The sequence below is a fragment of the Hermetia illucens genome, chromosome 2, assembly GCF_905115235.1.
Source record: "Hermetia illucens chromosome 2, iHerIll2.2.curated.20191125, whole genome shotgun sequence".
Lineage (NCBI taxonomy): Eukaryota > Metazoa > Arthropoda > Insecta > Diptera > Stratiomyidae > Hermetia > Hermetia illucens.
Genome location: NC_051850.1, coordinates 148,203,055 through 148,225,016, shown reverse-complemented (window position 1 = coordinate 148,225,016; position 21,962 = coordinate 148,203,055). Strand labels below are relative to the sequence as shown.

At 39.6% G+C, this 21,962-nt stretch overlaps 1 protein-coding gene across 2 annotated transcripts in view; it reads right to left on the bottom strand.

Annotated features, from left to right (window-relative positions):
* Window positions 1–21,962, bottom strand: part of LOC119649894 (protein split ends-like) — a 70,745-nt gene that overhangs the window by 12,489 nt on the left and 36,294 nt on the right. The window contains exons 3-8 of one of the 2 annotated variants that reach the window (XM_038052285.1): window positions 9,475–9,563; window positions 8,812–9,401; window positions 8,444–8,605; window positions 5,986–6,777; window positions 194–394; window positions 10–134 (exon numbers count right to left, since the gene is read on the bottom strand). In XM_038052285.1, the coding sequence (XP_037908213.1) occupies window positions 10–134; window positions 194–394; window positions 5,986–6,777; window positions 8,444–8,605; window positions 8,812–9,401; window positions 9,475–9,563 (1,959 nt within the window). The remainder of the gene's footprint in view (window positions 1–9; window positions 135–193; window positions 395–5,985; window positions 6,778–8,443; window positions 8,606–8,811; window positions 9,402–9,474; window positions 9,564–21,962) is intronic. The other variant, XM_038052286.1, reaches the window with a different exon arrangement.

Genomic DNA, 21,962 nt, shown 5'->3' with positions numbered 1-21,962 from the left:
CCCCCTTACCATTATTTTGCCCATTGTATAGTCTGCAGTTATTCACGATCAGCTTGAAGTCATTCCGGAACTCGCTATACTTTTTGTATTCTTCATTGTCTAACTTCTCCTCCATTTTTAGAAGATCCATTGGTCTGGAAGCCGAAATGCAATCTCTTCAATATTTTAGTCTACAATGGAAATACTAATTTACCTTCGAATTATTGAGTAATATCTGGGCGCGATTTCCTCATCAACGGGATCCATGAAAGGCCATGCGTCTCTGTGGTTTTTAACATACAGAAGCACTTTGTGCATTCCGATCTGCAGTATTTCGTCTTTCTCCGTGTAACTAATAAATGGGAGGATTGATGATGAATTTGGTGCATTTGTTTTAACGTTACTGGTGGGGTTTCTGGATATTTTTTACAATGATTGATGTAGTGTGAGCAAATTTATGGTTTGAAAATGTGGTGATGACAAAATTTTTAGTTCGCAGCATGGAAGAAATATATACAAAAATTGTCAATTAATGACTTTTCCGACCTCTTTTATTAATTTTATCAGATAAATATCTTGAATACGCCTTGTAGATTTTCCAGGGTCTTGATTGAAAGCACAAGTTTTCGTTTTTACAAAAATGCAAACTAGTGATAACTTATCATAGAAACATCAGTTCTCTGTAGGTTGAGGGCTTCCATAATGAGAAAACTGTTCGTAGCACATGAAAACACAAGGCGTAAACAAGAAATGATCTGAAAATTTCTAGCTAAGCAGTGGAATAACTGTTGAGACTCTAGAGGTTCTATTTCGTAAGTAAATACTTTATATTCCAATACTTTACTTTTTTGGGGCCACGAAAGGCCTATTTTCATCCATTGAGTTCAGAAAAGTCGCCTCCAAATCTTTAAGACAAATACACCCGTTTGTAACGCTGTTACGTAACTAGTTTGGACAATTGATAAAGATAGTCTTCATAAGACGTAAGAAGTAATGACGATTGCTTGCTCTTGGATATCACATATTCCTGTTTCGCAGCTATCTAACTTATGATAGTAACTCGTGGTGAACTCTTACGAATTGCAAAGAAAAATAGGGTGGCTAACACGCACGCGGAACAAAATGCTTATTCTGATATTGTTTCCTCTGTTAAACCTCATTTCAAATATACCTAAAAGGTTAAACGCATTTACCTAGTCCTTTTTAAAGTTTTGTTAATCGATTTATTGACAGTCTGCCACATGTGCTTTTGTAGGAAACATTTGCAACTATTGGCATGCTTTTTTTCGCAAATATGCAACTCCAACATATGCTGACATGTATTTTTGAGACAGAACTCGTTCTCAGAAATTAGAAGAAGGACGTGAACTCTAACAGATAAGTCAAACCTCTATGGCCTCATTTTGTTCCAGTTATTTTTTCTAACCCTGTGAGTTGGGGCTTAGGAATACACTCAAAATTTTCCCGCTTTATCGTAAAGGGCGTCCAAAAGCGATAGAATTTTGTGGGCTAGCAATCTTTAGTGAAATTGAAACGTCAACAATGCCTCGGATAGAAACTGACCTCACGCCGAAGGCACTTGGCTATCGAAAACGGACTATGATTAGTTTATGGAATGTGTGGACGCTCGACAATTCGAGCGAGAATTCCAGCGATATAAACTGGACATTCTGAGCCTAAAGGAAGTCAGATAGTGAATCTCTGGAGAGTACTTCTCTCTCTCTTGCAGCGATGTGCTTTTGTACCATGGAAAATCAGGTGGTAGCAGACGCGAATCCGGTGTCGGGTTGTTTCTGATGGTTATCACAAGGCGCGCTCTCTTGACCTGAGAGCCGGTTCCTGACAGGATTCTGACTGCATGATTACGATCCAGGTTAAGGAGCATCAGAATTGTACAGTACTGGGCACCAACGGAAACTAACTTAGTGGAGAAGCAATTGCACGAAATTCAGAAGAGGCTTCCTAAAGGTGACATTGTGATCGGGATAGTTGATCTGAATGCCAAGTTAGGTACGTAGCAATAATTGTGGTAGGTTTGTGGATTTCCGGAGCTTTCCCCGCCTCGCCATTGGTGGCATACTGTTCGAGTAAAGAGCTTGCCATAAGATCAGTTAGGTATTAACTGTCGGTCGTACGATCAATCAAATTGACTTCTCTGCGATCAGCAATATATTTGAGAGTTCTCTTGGATGTACGTACCGACATCGAGCATCGGGCGACGATTAAAAATGCTCTTTTCTCATGTGCTGCGCGTGGTCGTCGGGTACGTCCCGAAAGGCAGTCATGAAATCTGGCTGACTGTGGAATCGTGGAAGCGGATCAATGAACGAAAGGGGTTGAAGGCTGTATTGACCGCTTTGATGGCGGACGGGGCGCACTCGAACTCCGATACTACATGCTGTAACAAAAGGAAATTTGTTATTGCGCTAGTGGGCGAAGCGGAAGAGCCGCAGAAACCATTGAATTCGCATCACGAAGAATTTGCGTATGGCTACAAATCTTTCGATAGTCCTGTGAATAACGTTAACAGTCGATTTCGCGTTTACGGTGACGAGCAGTTGGAAAGATGGAAAAAACAATTCAACACGTTTCTTCACCGTATTACATGCGGTGATGCTCCTCCTATTGTGAGTTAAATGGCTAGTTACCATTATATGAACTTTTCCTGAAGAGAAATAATCCGGCCATTAATACACTCAAACGGAGTAAAGTCGCTGGGCTTGACGATCTTCCCGTAGAATTATTCATTGCTGCACCTGCATTAATGCAGATCTGCTACTTCCACTCGTATGTGAACCTCGGGAATCCGACACCTTTCTCAGAAATGGAAGAAGGACATGCTCATTAAGATTCTGAAGAAGGGCACCCGTTTTGAGTGTGAAAATTGTAGATTTCTGCGTGCTTCCTGCGAGAAGACAAACACCAACAAAATCAAGGTTCTCAGTCTGACTGGTCATCACACTCCTCCTATCTGCATTACTGCACAGAGCATCGAAGGCGTCGATCAATTTGTGTATTTTGAAAGTAGTGGTTTTTGTCAACGGTGGCACTGGAAATTCAGTTATTTTAACACCAAGATCAAGTTGAGACTTTTCTGTGCCAGTGTTCTGGGGGGATTAGCGCATAGAAAGTGACCACCACTGTCACTCGAAAGCTCCAAGACGTCGTTATCATCGGAGTACGCTGACTTTGAAATAATCAAACGAAGAACTTGGCATGTCACCCGTACACGATGTGATCGAAAGGTGGAAGTGGCCGTAGAAAGACCACACATCAGGGACGGGTATCAGTTGCATAGATGTCTACGTCATGTAGTGGAACCCACTCTCTCATGTTGGCTGACGAGTAAGTCGCCCCAAGAGCACTTGTTTCGGAACAGTAGCGTGCGCTCACCTCGGAAAATCACGAGGGGAGCTGATGCACATTTAAGTAAACCGCGAACTATGGCGCGTAGACGTTGATGTGTTATATCCTACCAAGGAGTAAATGGCAACTATACATCTGTATTGTCTTGTACATGCCAATTTGACGTCCATGTTCCCATGCGGATTTTCGGAATACAACTTTTCTGTTTTTCCGAAACGATTGAACCGCGTCCCAGATGAGGTAGCATGCGTTAAACTAGACGAAATGCTCAACTCAGAAAATATTCAGAGGGAAATATCTCCGAAAGTCAACAGAATTTTCGGCAGCAGTTTGCTGTTTTGTAGGCAAGCAATTCAAAAAAGGTTGCATGGTGGGAGGAATAGTATTTCTATTGGGGCATAGAAGCCTTGGGAGGTGATTATTTGGCGATTCCCGAACGGATGAAAAACAGAAAATAGCGTCTGAGAATGCTGCCTTGATGAATTTACTTGATTTCCAGAGTAGATAAGGAAAAGAACAAAATACGTTGTCCATACAAACGGACATACTGGAAACAGTAGCGCACATCAACGATAAGAGCATTTACTTATTGGTAGCGAAAGTACTGCCTAAAGAAGATGGTTGATACCCTGAACATGCTTTACGAGTTCGTTAACCCGAAACACATTGTCCACCAATATGTCCAGGTAACAATTTAAAACCTTAAGGACTCCTGTGAAAAGGGTCCATTGTCATTAAAAGTATGTAGAGTCACTTAAACAAGCCCAAAGTGGGAAGCGGCAGAAAGCATGAAGATAACATTGGAATAAGAATTTCAAATTATTATGTAAAAAAAAACAAAGAGGTTGAAAAATTGCTATCGATAGATAGGATTTCCAATCCGAAATTCTTCGCAAAGTCTAGATGCTAAGCTCATTGGGTGGCAATGTCAATAACATTAGTAGAACTTGGACGCAGGATGAAAGGTATTAAGAAACTAGGTAATAGTGAGGCAACTAATCCACGAGAGAGCTGTAGAGTGCAGGGTACTCTATAAGATTACGACAAGGGGATATATTGAAAGAACTGGTGTGGCAGTATTGATTTCCCGCCAGGAGGGTTAATCTTATAAAGTATGCGGCAATCACTGTGTACTGAAATTGGGTCAAATTTAAATCTCACTAGTGGCAGAGGGATTTGTATCGTGAGAGGATGTCGGATACCAATCGACTTAGGTGAGTACTTGAGTCAAATCATTGTAATAATTGCGGACGGGCATAATACTGACCACATTGCCTCCTACAGTGGGCTGTAGTTCTGTAGTGTATCGCTACGGTCTTCAATTTGCTTCAAGTCCGAATTATTGGAATTGTGACGCCAACAATTGTTATTATTATGAATAAAATTGATTTGATCGTTTTTAGAACTCAATAAAAGGTGCCTTCCGCTATTTACTTTAGATGCCTGAAGTATGGTCACATATGATCTTGCATAAGCAAGTTCGATTGATCCGGCCAATGCAGGGAAAGCGACAAGGAATTGCACGAAAGATGCAGGCTTTAATGACGATGATTCTATTTCTAAGAAAGACCTAGAAACAACGAAATCCCAACCGGGATCGAAGCCATAAGATCAACGAAAAACACGTCGTAACAAAAACACTCTTAGGGAGTAGTAATTTGAGTGGAAAGAGGCAAGTTTCGCCTGCTATAACTTTGCTAATAATAGTAGGATCTCCACCAAACTTTCCAGTATGATGCTTCATATTAAAGTCAATTTCGCGGATCTAGAATGAACTTAAGAGGGATTCGTAGTAAATTTTCAAAATATAATAAGACTGTTATTAACTTTATTTGAGCAGATATCGTGATGGAGGCTATTTCGGAGCATAGATACCATGTGCGTGAAACACCATTATTTTTTGATTGGAAGATTTCTGAGAACGAGTCTATGAAATAATCGACCCCTTTCGGGCCCTCACACATCAATACCGTTTTGCTTTCAACAAAAAGGAGAATTTCGAATGATATATAATAATCTCAGTTGGACAGTCGCTAGAAGCAATTCTACATGGAAAGCAGATTATTTTAAGCCTTCGTGGTGTTGTTTATCAATAGAAACATTGAATACGCAATCAATGGAGAGGGATCAAATCGAATATTTTGATTTTGCTGGTTTTTAAAAAATAACGTCACTAGATTCAATCTGTGATTCAATGAACGAGCAAGCAATTTTCTTTTACCTTACGAGATGCTGTAGAAACAATTTCATTACCTTTCAAATCTTTTCCAGTGCTTCACACGGGGCACAATAGAATACGTTAACGATTCTAGTTTGTAATGGAGTTAAAAACTTATTCCTGATAAAAGCAATATTTCATCATAGTTTTGCGTGCAAGAATCACGAGTGAGTTTCAGAAAGTTTTTAGTTAGGTAAGTGTACACAGTAAATGGAAGCGATTGGGAAAATTAATTATAGGCTGTATCTAGGGTAAGGCAATTTTGACGAACTTTGTTTTAGAATTTATTTTCAATTAGTTTCCCTAACTATCGTCTAATTCAAAGTATAACAAGTTATTCCACCGTTGAAGATACTTTTTATCAAATTAAAAGTAAGGATCAAAAAGATGTTAAAAACATGGGAAATATTGAATTTGCTTACGCTTCTGCTGTTTTGTTTTTCTTCTTTTTCTGATTGCCGCCACCACCCCCAGTCGTTTCCGTGTTCGGAGGAGGCGCCTTCTCCTTCTCTTTCTCTTTTTCCTTTTCTTTTTCTTTCTCTTTCGTCTTGGAATTTTCACTAGCCGATTTACTTGATTTCGATCTACTGCTTTTCGATTGATTTGTATTGGAGAAAACCGACGATAAGAAGACATTTTCTGGTATAGACGATAACGAATTGTTTGTTTGACGACCAGGTAACTTTATATTTGTAGTGGGGGCCATTTCTTGCTTTCGCCGAGCCAGTGTGGATTCGGTGTCGCTATCGAAGCTACTGCTAATACTTCGACGATGATCCTGTTGATGACTTTTCGAAACTTTTGTTTTATGGTATTTTTTCTTATTCCGTTTACTGATTATTGAATGATTTGATTTTTTTCCGGATTGGGCATCAACATCACTCTCGTAACAATCAACCACTTGGTTTGATTTGCGATGTTTGCGTAGTTGACCCTTCTCTTCTCGCTCGTTTTCCGATAATCGGCGTTCCTTTACTATAGGCAATGATTGATCTTCGTCACTGTTGTCGCTATTGACTTCTTTTGTACTCGCGTTGTCGTTGCTGTGGTTAGTAGAGCTATGTTTTGGCGAATTGCTCTCCCCGTCACCGTCCCCCAGACCAGGCGACAGACAAAATGTTTCGTGTTGAGTAAGAAATTCACTCGATGGTATTGATGCTCTTATCGAACTGGCATACGTTGAGATCCCGCTCGCTGTTGAACTTGATTGAGATCTAGAAAAATTTGAAAACAATTAATGTTAATAAGTTTAACATCATATTACTGAGTGGATATCAAAATAACGTTAATTGCAATGCAGAATATGTCAACTAGTATAAGCGAATTTACAATAAATTTTTGCTTTGTATTTTATTGATGGCTTGCCTTTAATGGAAAATAGTCTAGTTGATTAAGCCTGCGTTACTAATTTTGTTGAGCCTTATATAATAGTATGAAGGGTAGATTTCGTAAATTTTATGTTCAACAAGAAAGAATTCAAAGAAATTCTACTCATGTGTATGGATAGTCATGAAATGATGGCAACATAAGAAGCTTGTCAAGACCCGTAAGCATAAATTATCCGAAAAATATTAAAATGCAGCAAATTATACTGAAATGCTTGAATACTCAAGACCGGTCAAATCTTTGTCCAGTTTCCAATTTCATCTAAAGTTCGATAATGAGTGAATTAGATGAAAATTACTTGGGTGAATGCAACAAAAAACAAATTACTTTCAAATGTCTAGTCTACTTTGTATTTTCTGTTGAATGGACACTGAGGCGTTGTTATAAGAGTTTATACATCGAATTCACACCGTTTTTCAATTTGGCCATTTGATCGACACAGTTTTCTCCTCGATTCCAGATAATTATCAAAATAATTGTTGCTCATATAGTAGCATATTCTGCATCCAGATTGGAGCAGTTTTTTGAAGACAACTCCAAAAAGAGAAGTGCAAAGAGATCTCATTTAATTCTTTGATTTGCTTGTTGTATCTTGTTTTGAGTAAGCGTTTTAAAAAATAAAGATGCATGGGTTCAGGTGGTTCTGGGTCAGAAATTGGTGTAGTTATTCCAATCAAAATTGATTAATGAGAAATAATTTCCGATCTTATTGTAATATACGTGCTCCTGTTTACAAAAGTGGGGCATAATCCTTTAAATTAAGTAGTATTTTCCTGTAACTGTTGAAAATGCAAAATATTTGATTGTAATTTCTGCACAAGAATATCCGGTCTTAGATATATTTCTCCATTTGATAACAAAGCTTCAATTCGTAACTGCTTCATGATAACGTTTCCCTGATTAAAAACCATCTTTACTACATACAAAGCGTTAATGATTTATTCCAGGGCATGATAAAATCTGCATTGGTTACATTAGTTTACTGCAAAGCCACCAAAGTATAAATTTTCTTTTACGAAAATATACATAAAAGGTTAAAACATGCACATAATTTTACGAAATAGCGGTAAATATAGAACTATTTTCTGTTAAGCGTTAGGGATGCAAGCACGAGATTGGATAAAATAATAATTTAAGGAAGATATTAATTTTGATATAGTATAAAGCATGCATACATACATGTCGAACCAAAGAGTACAATTTCTTGTTTGTATTTTTTTTCTATTTTATTGTGAAAGCAATTCGATTGCAACTAATTTACGAAAAATGAAGAATTTTGAATTAACAATCACACATAAAAAGCAGGTCCCATTCTCATGTTCTGTGCATTTTTAGCTTTTTTGTCATTTGCTCTTGTTCTTAGACTTTTTACTTTGTCTTTTAAATCGAAATTTTGATCAGTTTTCTTGATTAATCTTATCACAATAAAATGTTTTAACGATGTGTGAAATCATGTTTTTTTTTGCTTGTTTGATTTTGTTTTATGGATCTAACCGTCTTCTTGTACGGGTCCGATATTTTTGAGCCGCTTGCAATTTTTGTTCTTCCTCGAGCTTTCGGCGTTCGTTCGCTTCAGCTTCTTGTTTTTGTGCAAGGATTCTTTGCTTCTCTTCGAGCAGGCTATGTATTCGGGGAGAATTTCGCACTTGCAAGAGTCTAAAGAAAATTATAAATGAATAAATCAAGTTTTGGGAATGTTATTCACGAACTTCCATTGCAAAGATGAAATTTGAACCATTTATCACGTCAGAGCTAAAAAAACTTCTTCATGCCAAAAAGGACTCCAAACTATTGTTTTGCTTTACAAGACGTATCTCGTCATTCACCAATGCAATGGCTTTCAAGATCATTCTCCAACTTACTTTCTTCTCCTTAAGCGTTCACGTTCACGGAACAATTGTGGTAATTTCGGTATGAAATTTTTTGTTAAAATTCTATACAAGGCACGTTGTTTTGGATTTGTGGAATTTTGAAACTTTGCTGCCAAATTTTGCCAATCTTCCTCGGTGAAACAGATAACTTGCCAAACTGAACTTTTGCCGCCCGGTTTTATGTCCTCCCGATACAATCGTGTTCCGTAAAAGTACCAATATCCAGAATTTTTGGAATCATAACCGAGTGGTTCGACACGTAGACTATCGGCTTCTAGATTAGCAAGAATTGTTTGTACATTGTCCGATTCAAGTCGAAAGTGACACAACGAATACAGAATCAAAAGTTTATTTCGCAATGGTAGCGACTGGAAGTCAATATCGGTATCAAAGTAATTTTCTGTATTATAGCGACGACATTGACGACGTAGGAATCGCCTCAAGAACATCTGATAGTTACTCGTGGTAATTTCGTTGCGGTTCTTCAATACATCGCAACCCCTTAGAAGGCAAACTATTAGTTCTGGTAGTAAGCCGACTGTATCATCTGTTCCATCATTTAAGAGGGCCGATTCCAAGTCCTACAATATTTTAAAAACATCAATTCATGTCAACTACTACAATCAAATTAATCAAATTCTACAGAATACACACCTCGATGTCTATGTCCGGAAGATTAAATGCTGAACTAAACAAAGAACAAAAGTGTGCTATGCAAGGAATCTCCCACCATGATTGAATATCTACAAAGAGAAAAGGAAATATTTTTGCAATCAATTCGCCAATTCAGTAATTGATGTTGCTGAAATAGAGTGCAAAACTCGTGGGCAATGTTCGCGAGTAATGTGTGTTAATAAAAGAAAGAAATTAATGGTTGCCAGTGGAATCAAGTGTAGTTCAAAATTAATTCTGCTAACTTTAAATAGGTTCAGGGTTCGTTTTTTCTCACCAGTATTATATCATTTGCATGCATCCCGAAATGACGTTAAAAAGGAAAAAGGACATGACGACTGTAAGCAAGGGAATTTAGGTGAAGTTTAGGAAAATTTCTACTATTTTTTGTGGCGTTCGAGCGACTGTTGCAGTCCCAGGGCCTCGGTCCCATTCCCAAGTTCTAATTCTAATTCTATAGAAATCTCCATATGAAGGCCCATACCGCGTTCTCGAGCGGGGAGAACATCTCTTCCAGCTCGAGATCGGAGGACACAAAAAGGCGGTCTCCCTATCCAGGCTGAAGCCCGTGTGCGCCCTAAAACAACGTCGCGTTCGCTTCGCTGGGGAACGCAATTCCGGGTTCGGTCGCTGAAACCCATAGGTTTCATCTGGGGGCGGAGTGATGTGGCGCAGCAGGATTGGCGAGTGCGAGCAGATAGATGACGCCACCGGCGCTCTCCACGCGTTTTAGAACTCGCCACAGGAGTAGAGAGCCAACGCTGAAGAAGTGCCGTTAGTTGGAGACAGAGGGAGCGCGTGGAAACCCGATCTCTTCGTCTCCAACCTTCACCGAGTACACACGCCTAGTGACCATTTTTTGTAATTGAAATAATTTAAAATAAAAGTAGAATAGAAAACGTTTTAAATAGTGCTAGATTGGAGTGGATACTAAGTGTGGTAGCGGCAAACTGTTCATAAGACCGGCTGGTGTTAGCAAAAAAGACGTGGAGGCCAGTTGTATGCCGTTGGGGCCTACCTTACAGTTAAGTGTAAGTTAATGCATTGTAGTATATTGAGCATTTATCTCGCAGTATAAAATACTAAAGACTTTTCATCGAATCATATAAGGGCTTTATGTAAATGTTGGCGGATTTACACAAGTTGCGTTGTCGAAACTGCATATGGCTAGTTTAAGATAGTAACGGATCTATAACGAAGTAAGCTCGAGGTTGAATCTATGATATAGTTCCGAGTTAAAACATATTTCTGGTGCTAAACTTCCCCCTACACCCGGTGTCTACGGCGCGGTCAGCCAAAAAGGATAGTACAGCAACTCCCTTAATGAGAAGAACTGGAAATCTGACTACGGCCGGTCAGTCGGTGACACTGTTACCTAACTCTTCTAAAATACGGGGGAGGAAGGCTCGGCGAAGGAAACTTCAGCCGCAAAGGAGAAGGGATTACAGGCTCGCCTGCCAGAACCTTCTCCTCCGCCTGTACCCGGAAAAGGAAGAAAGGAAGCTGGTAATGTGGACGCGACTTGTCTAACGCCGATATGTGAAAATAGATCCATGCAGCCCGGACTCCGTGAACCTGGGAGGGGTTCTAGCCGATAACAACAGAAGGCACTGCAAAAGAATGCAGTTTCTTGGGAATAAGGACATGGACGTTGCTACACCACCAAGTGCGGCGATATCCAGAGAAATCGGACGCAAGACAGGGGAACTTTCGGTAGAAGGTGAGGACAAGCTGGTAACCTCGGTGGGATCCACACTGAACGCAGCAGACTTTTCAGTTAGCGGAGGTTTTCGTATTAGACTGCACTTATGGCTACAAAGATGTCAAAATAGAGAGAGGCAACCATGCTGAGACAATTCTGTTCCCAGGACCTTGTTGCGGTCAACTTACAATACCAGGTTAATGGTAAGAAGAGAAACGTTATAGTTGCCTCTGCCTACTTACCCTATGATTCTTTGTGCCCTCCGCCGACGCAAGAACTAAGGGATCTGGTAGTGTATGCAGAATCAAGTGGCCTTGAACTTTTAATAGGTTGTGATGCGAACGCTCAGCATATTTGTTGGGGCAGTAGGCAATCCCAGAGGAGAGAAGCTGTTTGATTTTATTACTTCAGCTAGTCTGATGACCGCGAACGTAGGGTGCGCCACTACGTTTGTGGGGTCAAGAAGAAGTGAAGTAATTGACCTAACAATCTGCACTTCAAAGTTGTTAGAGTTGATTAGAAACTGGCGAGTACTAGATGAAGTCTCACTCTCAGATCACCGTTACTTAGAATTTAGTCTAACTATTACAGGCGAATAGCCAGTAATACAAAGACGGAATGCTATGAAAACGGATTGGACAAAATTCGATGAATTTCTTGGCGACAAAGTTGAGCTTCCTAGGCGACTAAGAACTCTTTTAGAGTGCTTTTAAGAGGCTTGTCCTATTTCCCGAGGTCAAAGTGGTAAAACGGTTCCATGGTGGAACCGAGAACTGCAGGGACTCAGAAAATCAACCAAACGACTTCTAAATCGTGCTTGCAAAAGCAATAAAGATGAAGACTGGCTAAATTTGCGGAACTCACATCGTGGATATAAGAGACTAGTAAAACGTTCGAAACGAGACTCTTTTAGAGCATACTACGAGGAACTGGAAGGTGAAAAAGAGACTTCCAGGTTGTTTAGAGTCCTTAATAAGGATGAGTCGGCCAAATTGGACTCTCTAAGAAAACCGGATGGTACTTTCATGAACTCCAGAGTTGAGTTTATACAGACTCTATTGGAAGTACACCACCCGGCAGAACCGGTCTCAGAAGTAGGAAGAAGAGAATTGGCGATTTTGGCAACCATTTCAACATGAAGGTGTTGCAAGGGGAATTGGGGCACTGCGGGAGCGGTTGTTACCAATGAAAAAGCAAGAGCTGCTATACTATCATTTGAACACTTCAAAACACCTGGTCTGAATGGCATCTACTCAGCGATACTAAAGGAGGGTATAGAGCATTTAGAGCAAGTTCTAAGAAATATTTTTCGAGGATGTCTTCCTCTGGGCTACATGCTTCCTCCTGGCAGAAGGTGAAGGTAGTCTTCATACCAAAGCCTGAGAAAGATGACTATTCTAATCCAAAGAACTTCAGGCAAATTAGCCTAACATCACTTTCGCTGAAATGTCTGGAGACTGGTTGAGCGTTACATTCGCGAGAAGGCGCTAAAGTCGCACCCTCAAATGAAAACCAACATGTTTACCAACGTGGAAACTCCTGTGAGTCATTCTTTGGTTTCAAAGACAGAGGATGCAACTCAGAAGGGTGAGTACGCGATGGGGGTGTTCGTGGATATTGAAGGGGCTTTTGAGGCGACCTTCCAAAAGCTCTGTGATGCTGCCAGAGAGCATGGTGTTGACGAAACTCTAATAAAGTGGATCTACGCTATGCTAACGCGGAGATTGTTGTGTGCTGAAGTGGGTTTTGACCGTTACCTAACAACGGAGGCGACGAAAGGCTACCCTCAGGGAGGTGTGCTATCGCTACCTCTGTGGGGTATGCTGTTCAACTCACTACTATGCGAACTGCAAAATCTGCCAATACACGTTCAATCTTATGTGGATGACGTGACTGTACTGACTGTTGGTCGAGATCTCGGAATGGTGTGTAGAAATACACTGGCTGGCTACGGAAAATGAATACATTATAACTCTAACTGTAGGGGATCATGGGAAAACGTGGCCAGACATTCCGTGCATGGGAAGAAGAATGGAACCTTATTCGATGGAATGTATCATGTTGAAGGAGATGTGGAAAAATAGAGGCGAACAAATAACCCGTTTTTTTTTACCTTTTTTTGTGTAAAGTCCGCTAAAAAATAGCCACAATTTATTCAAGGTCCTAAAGCATTTAGAGAGGGATTAAAAGCACAACAAACTTTCGATTTTAGAAGGATCTAAAGATTCCCAGGAGATTTAATCAGTTGAGATCAAAAATTGGGCATGGATGAAGAGTATACATCTCGGATAAGTAAAATAATATTAAAATGTCGTCTATAATTTCTGATACTTTGTGCTATTCAAATACGACCCGCAGAGAGGCAAGACATATCATTGCGGCTGGTGGATGTTTTATGGTTTTCGCGACCCAATTTTCACTATATTGCTCCGGTAGCCCCCCTACGAAGGAACTAATGGGTGTCGATTACCATTTCAATTGGCCACCAGCCACAAAAACCAAATCAAACGTATTAAATACTCATTGACTTTTCCCCAATTTTCTACGGTGAAGTACTGATGATTTTTTTTTTCCTTTTTGACGTTTTTTAATTGGATTAAACTTTTTCATCGGACGCCTCCGAATGATGCTGATTTTATTCATCTATCCCCTTAGGGTAATTTGGGATATTTTTACCCAGAATTTGATGCAAACTTTTTCAATACCAAAGACAATTCTAGCAGGTATTTAGGATAATATTGCGTCCTGTTTGAGGGGTACTTTCATTGATTTTTATCTACAGTTTCATTCATTATCTACTCCCTTTAACACGATACCTTCTATTTCCTTATGAGACTCCTCACAAGGAAACATTTTCTTGCTTTTCATAGAGCAATTATTCCCACCCTTTTTTAACACCAATATTTGATTCTCTGTATAAAACTACTACAATGTTTTCATTATTATTTCCAAAAAACATACTAAAAAAGTTTCCTCAACTGACTGGCAAGTTAAAAATTTTCAAAAGAATAACGAAATTTGCTGTTTTTAATTAATTTTTATTCACATTCATCACAGAACAAGTCGGGAAACCGGAAGCTGGACGCTTCAGGTACGAAAGGTTTTGTGTATTTCTTAGTACGTAGCACGTAATATATCCATATATTATGTGAGAGTATCCACTTTCGGGTGATATTGACATTCATAGTCTTCAATTTTCAAAGAAGCAACAAATTTGAGGTATTACAACTTTGTTAGTAATAGTGCGATTTCCCCCAAACTTGGTAAGATCATGCTCTATATTATAGCCTATATCACTGCAAAATTGCATGGTACTAGGATGAATTTAAGGGGGGGTTTCTAACCAATTACAAAAAATTGTAGTAATATACTATTATTAACTTTATTTAAACAGATATCGGCATGGAAGGTATTTCGGAGCCCAGGCACCATATAGTGGCAGCCTCCTAATTTTTTTTCAGATTTTTCGATTTGGTAGTTTCTGAGAATGGCCCCCTTAAAGAAGTGATCACTTTCAACTCCCCGCGTTCCCCACCCTTCCAACGAATATGGGGGGACCCCCCTTAAATTCGACGTAAAAGGATGTATAATAATTCACTGTATGCGTGAGCGTTCACAGTTCCCACCTTTCTACCAAATTTGGTGTCAATCGCTATAACCGTCTCCGAGAAAAATGCGTGTGACGGACAGACAGACAAACAGACAGACAGACAGTAAACCGATTTTAATAAGGTTTTGTGTTTGCACAAAACCTTAAAAAGGGACAGATAAGAAAACCCTTCTCAAAAGAGGGATAAAGGAGGAGAATTTTTCACTTGGTTCATAATCTATTCACAATTCTTACAGCCATAAAGTGAAGAGATTTCAGTTGAGGAAACTACATATTTCAGAAGCTACAGGCCAAAATTTCTGAAAAAGGTGATTCTATTGGGTTAAATAAAAAGGTTGACATTGAATTTTCATTTTGGTTATTACAATGCTCCTCAAGTGTACAAAGATCTTCGTGTTTAAATCAATGAGCAAGTTGCCATCATCTCGACTTCGTGCCCCTGGTTCAAATCCCAGCTGCGCTATGGATATTTGTGTTTGTCTTTGCTTGCTTCGGTGTTGTAATCTTATCTTTCGCACACCTTTCAGCGTAATATGGAAAATAACAACAACGAAAAGTTGCTTTCACAGCTTATATTACGAGGATCAATCAAATACAAACGGGAGCAACTAAGGTTGGCGAATTCCATTTGTTACCACTTTGGTCCCGCTTCTCCCATGATAGAAGTGAGGTGGCATCCGACGAGTTACTTTTGCCCTGGTTTAAACCATTAGACGTCCTTTTTTGAGGTTGGCAGTACAGAGTCCGCGCATATAGTCAAACCGGACGGGGTCATCGGAAGTGGGGAAGGCCGGCCACTTCGTGCTTTCAGGCAATACCTCAACGCGACGTTCAATCATACAATTTTTTCCTCGTGAGAGAAGCAATGGACAGAAATATCCCCTAGATTAACTCCGCAGTTTGGTGAGCAAACACTGTGAAGGATTCGTGTGACTGCCTGACATAGAGTTCGAGGAAGGTCGAATATAAGTGGGAAATCAGAAATATGTCTCGTAAATGCTGTTTTTCTGGCACTAATTTTTCCGTTCCATTCCAAAATACCTCATAGATATTATAATAGTTGCTGTTGTAGATTTTAGCTATCCCACGTCGCGCCGGCAAGCTGACAGAGAGAGCTAAGTTCTCTGGTCCGGCCCAAGAAGGTCGTTCTTAGGGACGAGAATTGACCAGGCTTTCGGCCTATGTATGCCAGCTGTCATTAGGTTTTTCGGGCGCTGGGCCCTGTGTTTCTAGACTCGTTGTAGGTTAGAAAACCTACTAATTTTTCAATACGTTTTATGACGACACTTGCAAGCACAATTGTATCGAAGCCTGACCGAACAGGCAGGACACGTGTTGCAAGCTGAGCCAGAGAGGTTAGGCTCTGTTGTCTATTTTGCGTTGCTCATCCGTCACCCAGATATGAGAAGACCCCAAGTGAGTGGGACTTTAACGGTATTTCAGGCCAGAGGACGTTATTTTTGAAAAAAATGTTACGGTATTTAAGGCTAGAGGCCGTTACATTTTTAAAGGTTAAAACGTGTATTTAAAGTATGTGCTTACCAACTACCCTTGTTACTGAAATTTCTTTTAGCTGTTTGTTAAACATAACATATTGCTCTAAGAAAAGAGTCGATAGTATATGCACTGATGTCCCACTGATGGCTATGTCCGAAGGGCCTACAGGACAGCGAATCAGTCTAATTTCAGTGAGAGTTGCATCGCAACAATTATACATATTAGACAAATGTCAACTACTGCTTTTGGAAGCCTGTCAAAAATATTAGATATGTGAACAGGCATTGCCGATAGATGGCAATAGCTTTGTAACCGGTTCGAACCTTACATATGGCAATACTGTATCCGAAAGGCCTATGTTCGGCTATCGAACTCAACTTTAATTATTAATCGTGTCAACAAGTCTATTTGTATCGTGTTGAAAATGTCAAGTTTTGTACTTATAAAACGTCATTTGCGGGAACTGTTGCTGCATTTTTTTTTATACCTCTACTATGGGACCAGGAGATGCTCAGGTGGATAGGCTACTATAAAAACAGGTTTACCTTTTTGTGAAAAAATGTACCACCCTGAAACTCTCAGTAAACAGAGATAAGTCTAGCGTCATTGCTTTTAGGAGAAATAATGGCAAGCCATGTAAAATTTTGGTACATCAGTCCCCTCTAAAACAGGTACCACAGATAACATTTCTGGGCAAAGACAATAGCGAAATCACTATCTCTGAAAGATCACATCAACAATACAATCACAAACTTTACCAGAGGTTTCTCAGGGGGATTAAAAGCTGAGGGAGTCGTAAAACTGTTTAGGATCATTGGCAGACCAGTGTTTGATTATGCTGTTTTCTCTACGATCTTGATGACCAAATACCTGGATAACAGAATAGCCACAATTGTGGCGTCTCAGTTGAAAAGATGCTTAGGTTTAACGACCCATGTGGCCCATGGTCTGGCGGACGAATCCCCCTCCTTCATAAGTTCAGAAAGGCGCTATTGGTCTTTAAGGAGCTGATAAGGCTCAAAAGATCTGCTCCCTCCTCCTACAGTTTGGTCATAGACAATCCCATAGCTAAAAATGGTCTATCGGTAACTTATAAGAATTTTCAGCAAACCTTCAATAACTTCAGGATCGATGAGTAGGAAAAAAGAGTGGGAAACCTGCTGGTCTGGAGTGTGTCAGGACAGGGAAGGGATGGGAACAGAAACGGTTGGGTAGTTAAAATCCAAAGTGAAATAATTAAACTCAGGAGCAAGGGGTTTTTACTCTATATAGAACTAATGCAGCACCATCGACTGTGGCTTCCAGCTGTGCGGTAGTCTCTGACCACCCTCGAGTCAAAACTGCCTACAGGATGCAAGCAGTGACGGTCCTCTCTGCTGAATTGAATGGGATAAAGATGGTCACGCAAATGGCAAAGGAAAGATAAAACAAAAAGATAGCAATAATGACAGACTCCCAGAAAGCCTGCACTCTTCTGGAAAAGCAAGACATCATACATCCCCCCATTCTAACTTCGAGAAGATAAAAATACTGTGTTGCCCAGTTAAAGGTGAAATTATGTTGAACAAGATGGCGCATTCAGCAGCAAAGTCAGCGAAAGCACAATGGTTTCATCTTTTGAAGCTGAAGATGTACTGTGGATGGTGCAGAACAAAATTAAGAAGGATTGGCAGGATGAATACTAGGCAACGTGGGTTCAAGTAGAAATTACTCAACTCTGCGTCTCATGATCACAAAAGCTAATATAAGCTGACATAACAACACAACACGAAGTGGTAAATAATACAAAATATTTAACAAGTAATATACAACATAACCTAATCACAATCTTACACAAGTCGGGAAACCGGAAGCTAGACGCTTCAGGTATGAAAGGTTTTGTGTATTTCTTTCATATAGAGACTTGAGTGCGCATTTGTTCCGTTAGTACGTAGCACATAATATATGCATATATTATGTGAAAATATCCACTTTCAAGTGATATTGCCATTCAAAGTCTTGAATTTGCACAGAAGCGACAGCTTTGACCTATTGTAACTTTTCTAGTAATATTGCGATTTCCATCAAATTTGGTAGGATCATGCTCTATTACTACATTGCTGCAAAATTTCGTGATTCGAGGATGAACTTAAGGTGGTTTTCCTGCCAATTACTAGAAATTATAGTAATGTGCTATCATTAACTTTATTTGAAGGGATATCGGTATGGAGGGTATTTCGGAGCCTAGCCATCATACAGTGTCAACCTCTTGATTTTTTTCAGATTTTTCAGTTGTGTATTTTCTGAAAATGGGTCCGTTAAAGAAATGATCGCTTTTAACCCCCCGCACTCCCCACCTAACCAACAAATGTCAAAACTAAGACCGGCTTCGAAAAGTACTAACCGAGAACTTCCATTTGATACTCCACATGACTATATTTGATGAAAAAAAATGTTACACCCCCCTTTTGCATGTATGGGGACCCCCCTCCATATATTCGACGTAAAAGGATGTAACTCACTATATACGTGAGGGTTCACAGTTCACACCTTTCTACCAAATTTGGTGCCAATTGCTGTAACCGTCTTCGAGAAAAATGCGTGTGATGGACAGATAGTAAATCGATTTTAATGTCTTGTGTTTACACAAATTCTTAAAAAACGATTGCTGTGTCTAAACTTGTAACACGTGTTCTGCCTGTTCGGATAGGCTCCGACACAATTGTGCTTGCAAGTGTTGTCACACAACGTATTGAAACATGCATGGGTTGTCTAACCTATAAAAAGTCTGGCAACACAGGGCCTAGTACCCAAAAACCGAGTGACAGCTGGCACACAAAGTCCGAAGGCCTGGCCAATTCTCGTCCCTACTACGATCATCGTCGGCTGGGCCATAGAACTTAGCTCTCTCTGTTAGCCTGCCGGGACGTCGTGGGACAACTAAAACCTCAGCAACATGTTTTCTCGAAGAAAAGTACATTAGGATCGCATCGGCTGCTTGTAAAATCAAACGGCGATCATGCTCCAACCGTCCGCATATGTCAAAAGCGATTTCAGCAGTTCAAAGATGGAGACTGCAGGGTGAAAGACAAAGACCATGAATGACCGAAGAAGCAAATTGCTGAAGCATTAGGGATCGATCGATCATCTACTGTATACTACCTAAAAACCATGGGAAAGATTCAAACGGGAAGGGAAATGAGTGACACATGTATTGTTTGAGAGAGCCATTGGAAAGACGTCTGCTAGTCTGCGAATTGCTTCTTGAAAGGCATGAAAGAAAGCCACTCCTGTATCGGATTGTAACGGGTGACGAAAAGTGAATCTACCACGACACTCTGAAGCGCAAAAAATCATGGGTTTCATGAGGTCAGCTATCAAAATCCCAGGACCAGAAAGGATTATCCACTACGAGGTCTTGAAACCTAGTCAAACGGTGACGGCAGATCTTTACCGACAACAAGTATTGCACCTAAACCAGGCGTTGCAAGAGAAACAGCCATAATGGAAATATAGCACGATAATGCAAGGCTGCATGCCGCAAAAGCGTTCCAGGAAAGACAGCGAATATTCTGCAGGGAGGTGTTACTCCACTCGTCGTATTCACCTGACATTGTCCCATCAGACTACTATTTGTTTCGATGGATTTCCCACAGATTAGCTAGCTAGCGTTTCGAGTTTGCAGCAAGCGCCGAAAAATGGGTATCTCATTGGAACGTCAACCAAGATGAGGGAGTTTTGCCGACGCGGAATCCGTATGCTGCCAGAAAGATGGACCTAGGTTGTAACCATCGATGGAATTATGAATAATAAAAAATTAAGTCATTTTCACACACCTAATACTTTCAAACACAAGTACTGCTAGTTTTCCAATAAAACCAGTACTAGTTATGACAGGAAGTGGAAAACGGGTAGAATTAATTCACACACTTATAGCGAAAAGTGCTAAACGCTGTGGTTCTGTGGATTGGATTACATTTGAGGAGATTTCATCGAACAATTTTCGACAAAGAAATTATTCCTTTCAAATAATTTAAGCATCTACAAATGTTTTGACATTTTTCAGTGAAATCATTTCAACAATTCAATTCAAAGTGAAATAGTGAATGAAAACCTTCCATAAATCGTAATCTTTGGTATTCGGTTGAAAGATTGTAGAGCGAAAAGATATGGCTGCATTTGCAAATTTTGTTCATAGATGTTTTTGTAGGTTACGAATACATGCACAACAAGATGTAAGTGGCATCATCTATTATGAAAATTCAGTTAAAATAGCTCATTCCTTATATGATAATTTGTGACACTGGGAGTTTAATAGTATGTACGAGAATTTACTTAAAATAACAAAAGTTAGACTAACACACACCCTCAGATAATGAGGTAGTTTCTAATTTTTTCTAGCAGAAACTTCGTTCAAAATTTAGACCCTCTATTTAAATTGCAGTTTAAACTACATAACGATCTCAATCGAACTCGACAAAATTATGTTTCTTTAACCTAGAGATAACGTCTTTTTCAGGCAACCCATCTCGCTTCCCGATAAAGCTTCCATATCAAACTCGATTATCCACTTATTAATTTGCATAGTTTCCACTGTTGAAGTGAATAATTTCGAGTTTGTCGACACCACACTTCGTTGAGCCCTCGTCTCAGCATTTAACTGGTAGTAATCCCACAGCTACTGCTGTTTCGTTAACATTCATTTAATGGGTTTTATCCACTTTTCCGTGAATCTGTAATCCAATTTTATTCATCAAGGTACTCTAAAAATCTGCCTCTGTAAAATACTCTTTCGGCTGAAATGTTATATTGGAATCTGGTACACATGTGACTGGAGCAAATTCAAATTCTCCATTTCTTCTTTTTTCATGAAACCGGGCATAAGAAAAAGCTCGTTTCCGAAAGATGTGTATTTACTTTTTACGAAATTGTATGAATCGCAATTTTCAACGGAAACTAGTTCATTATACCATTTTTCTCTTGAATTAGGGAGTTATATTTTCATAGACCACTTGCTTACTGCTAATCTCGATACTCCAGTTGAATGCGGCGTTCACCCCAATTAATAAAATGGACTAAATTCATAAGTTCTGTCCCGCCTTGCAATCCGTGAGGTATCATGGTTTAGTGTGTCCAATTGTGGCTCATTTCTCGTTCTTTGAATTGGATGCTCTCTATGATAGCTTCCAGGTAAAATTGAAGTGTTGCTAAACTGCAGGGTACTGGGACGTCTATACGTTTATTGATTCCATTTCGCTATATTTGGAAAATAGGAACTATGAATTAACGGCGAACCCAGCCTGCCAAAATTGGCTCTGAAGAATTTTGCTTGGCAACTTAAAATATTTATTGGTATTTTAGTCAAAGTATGTTCCATCAAAATCTACAACACTCGCTTATTTTCTAGACAATAAGTGGTTCCTATGTTGTTAGACTAGTTTTTTTTTGAAGCGGTTTAGTAACTGAAATCTAATTCTGACTTCTTCAGGAAACGAGACCAGTTCGGGAAATTATCAGCTTTATGTTAAAATTATCAGTGAATAGATTTCTTTGATAGATTGCATCCAATTCTGTTTTTCGTTTTGCATTTATTTAATAAATTGAAGCTTACACTTTTATAAAATACTCATTTTTGAAGCTTTTAACAGCGACTTTCATTAAGACAACTGCACGATGTCGGCC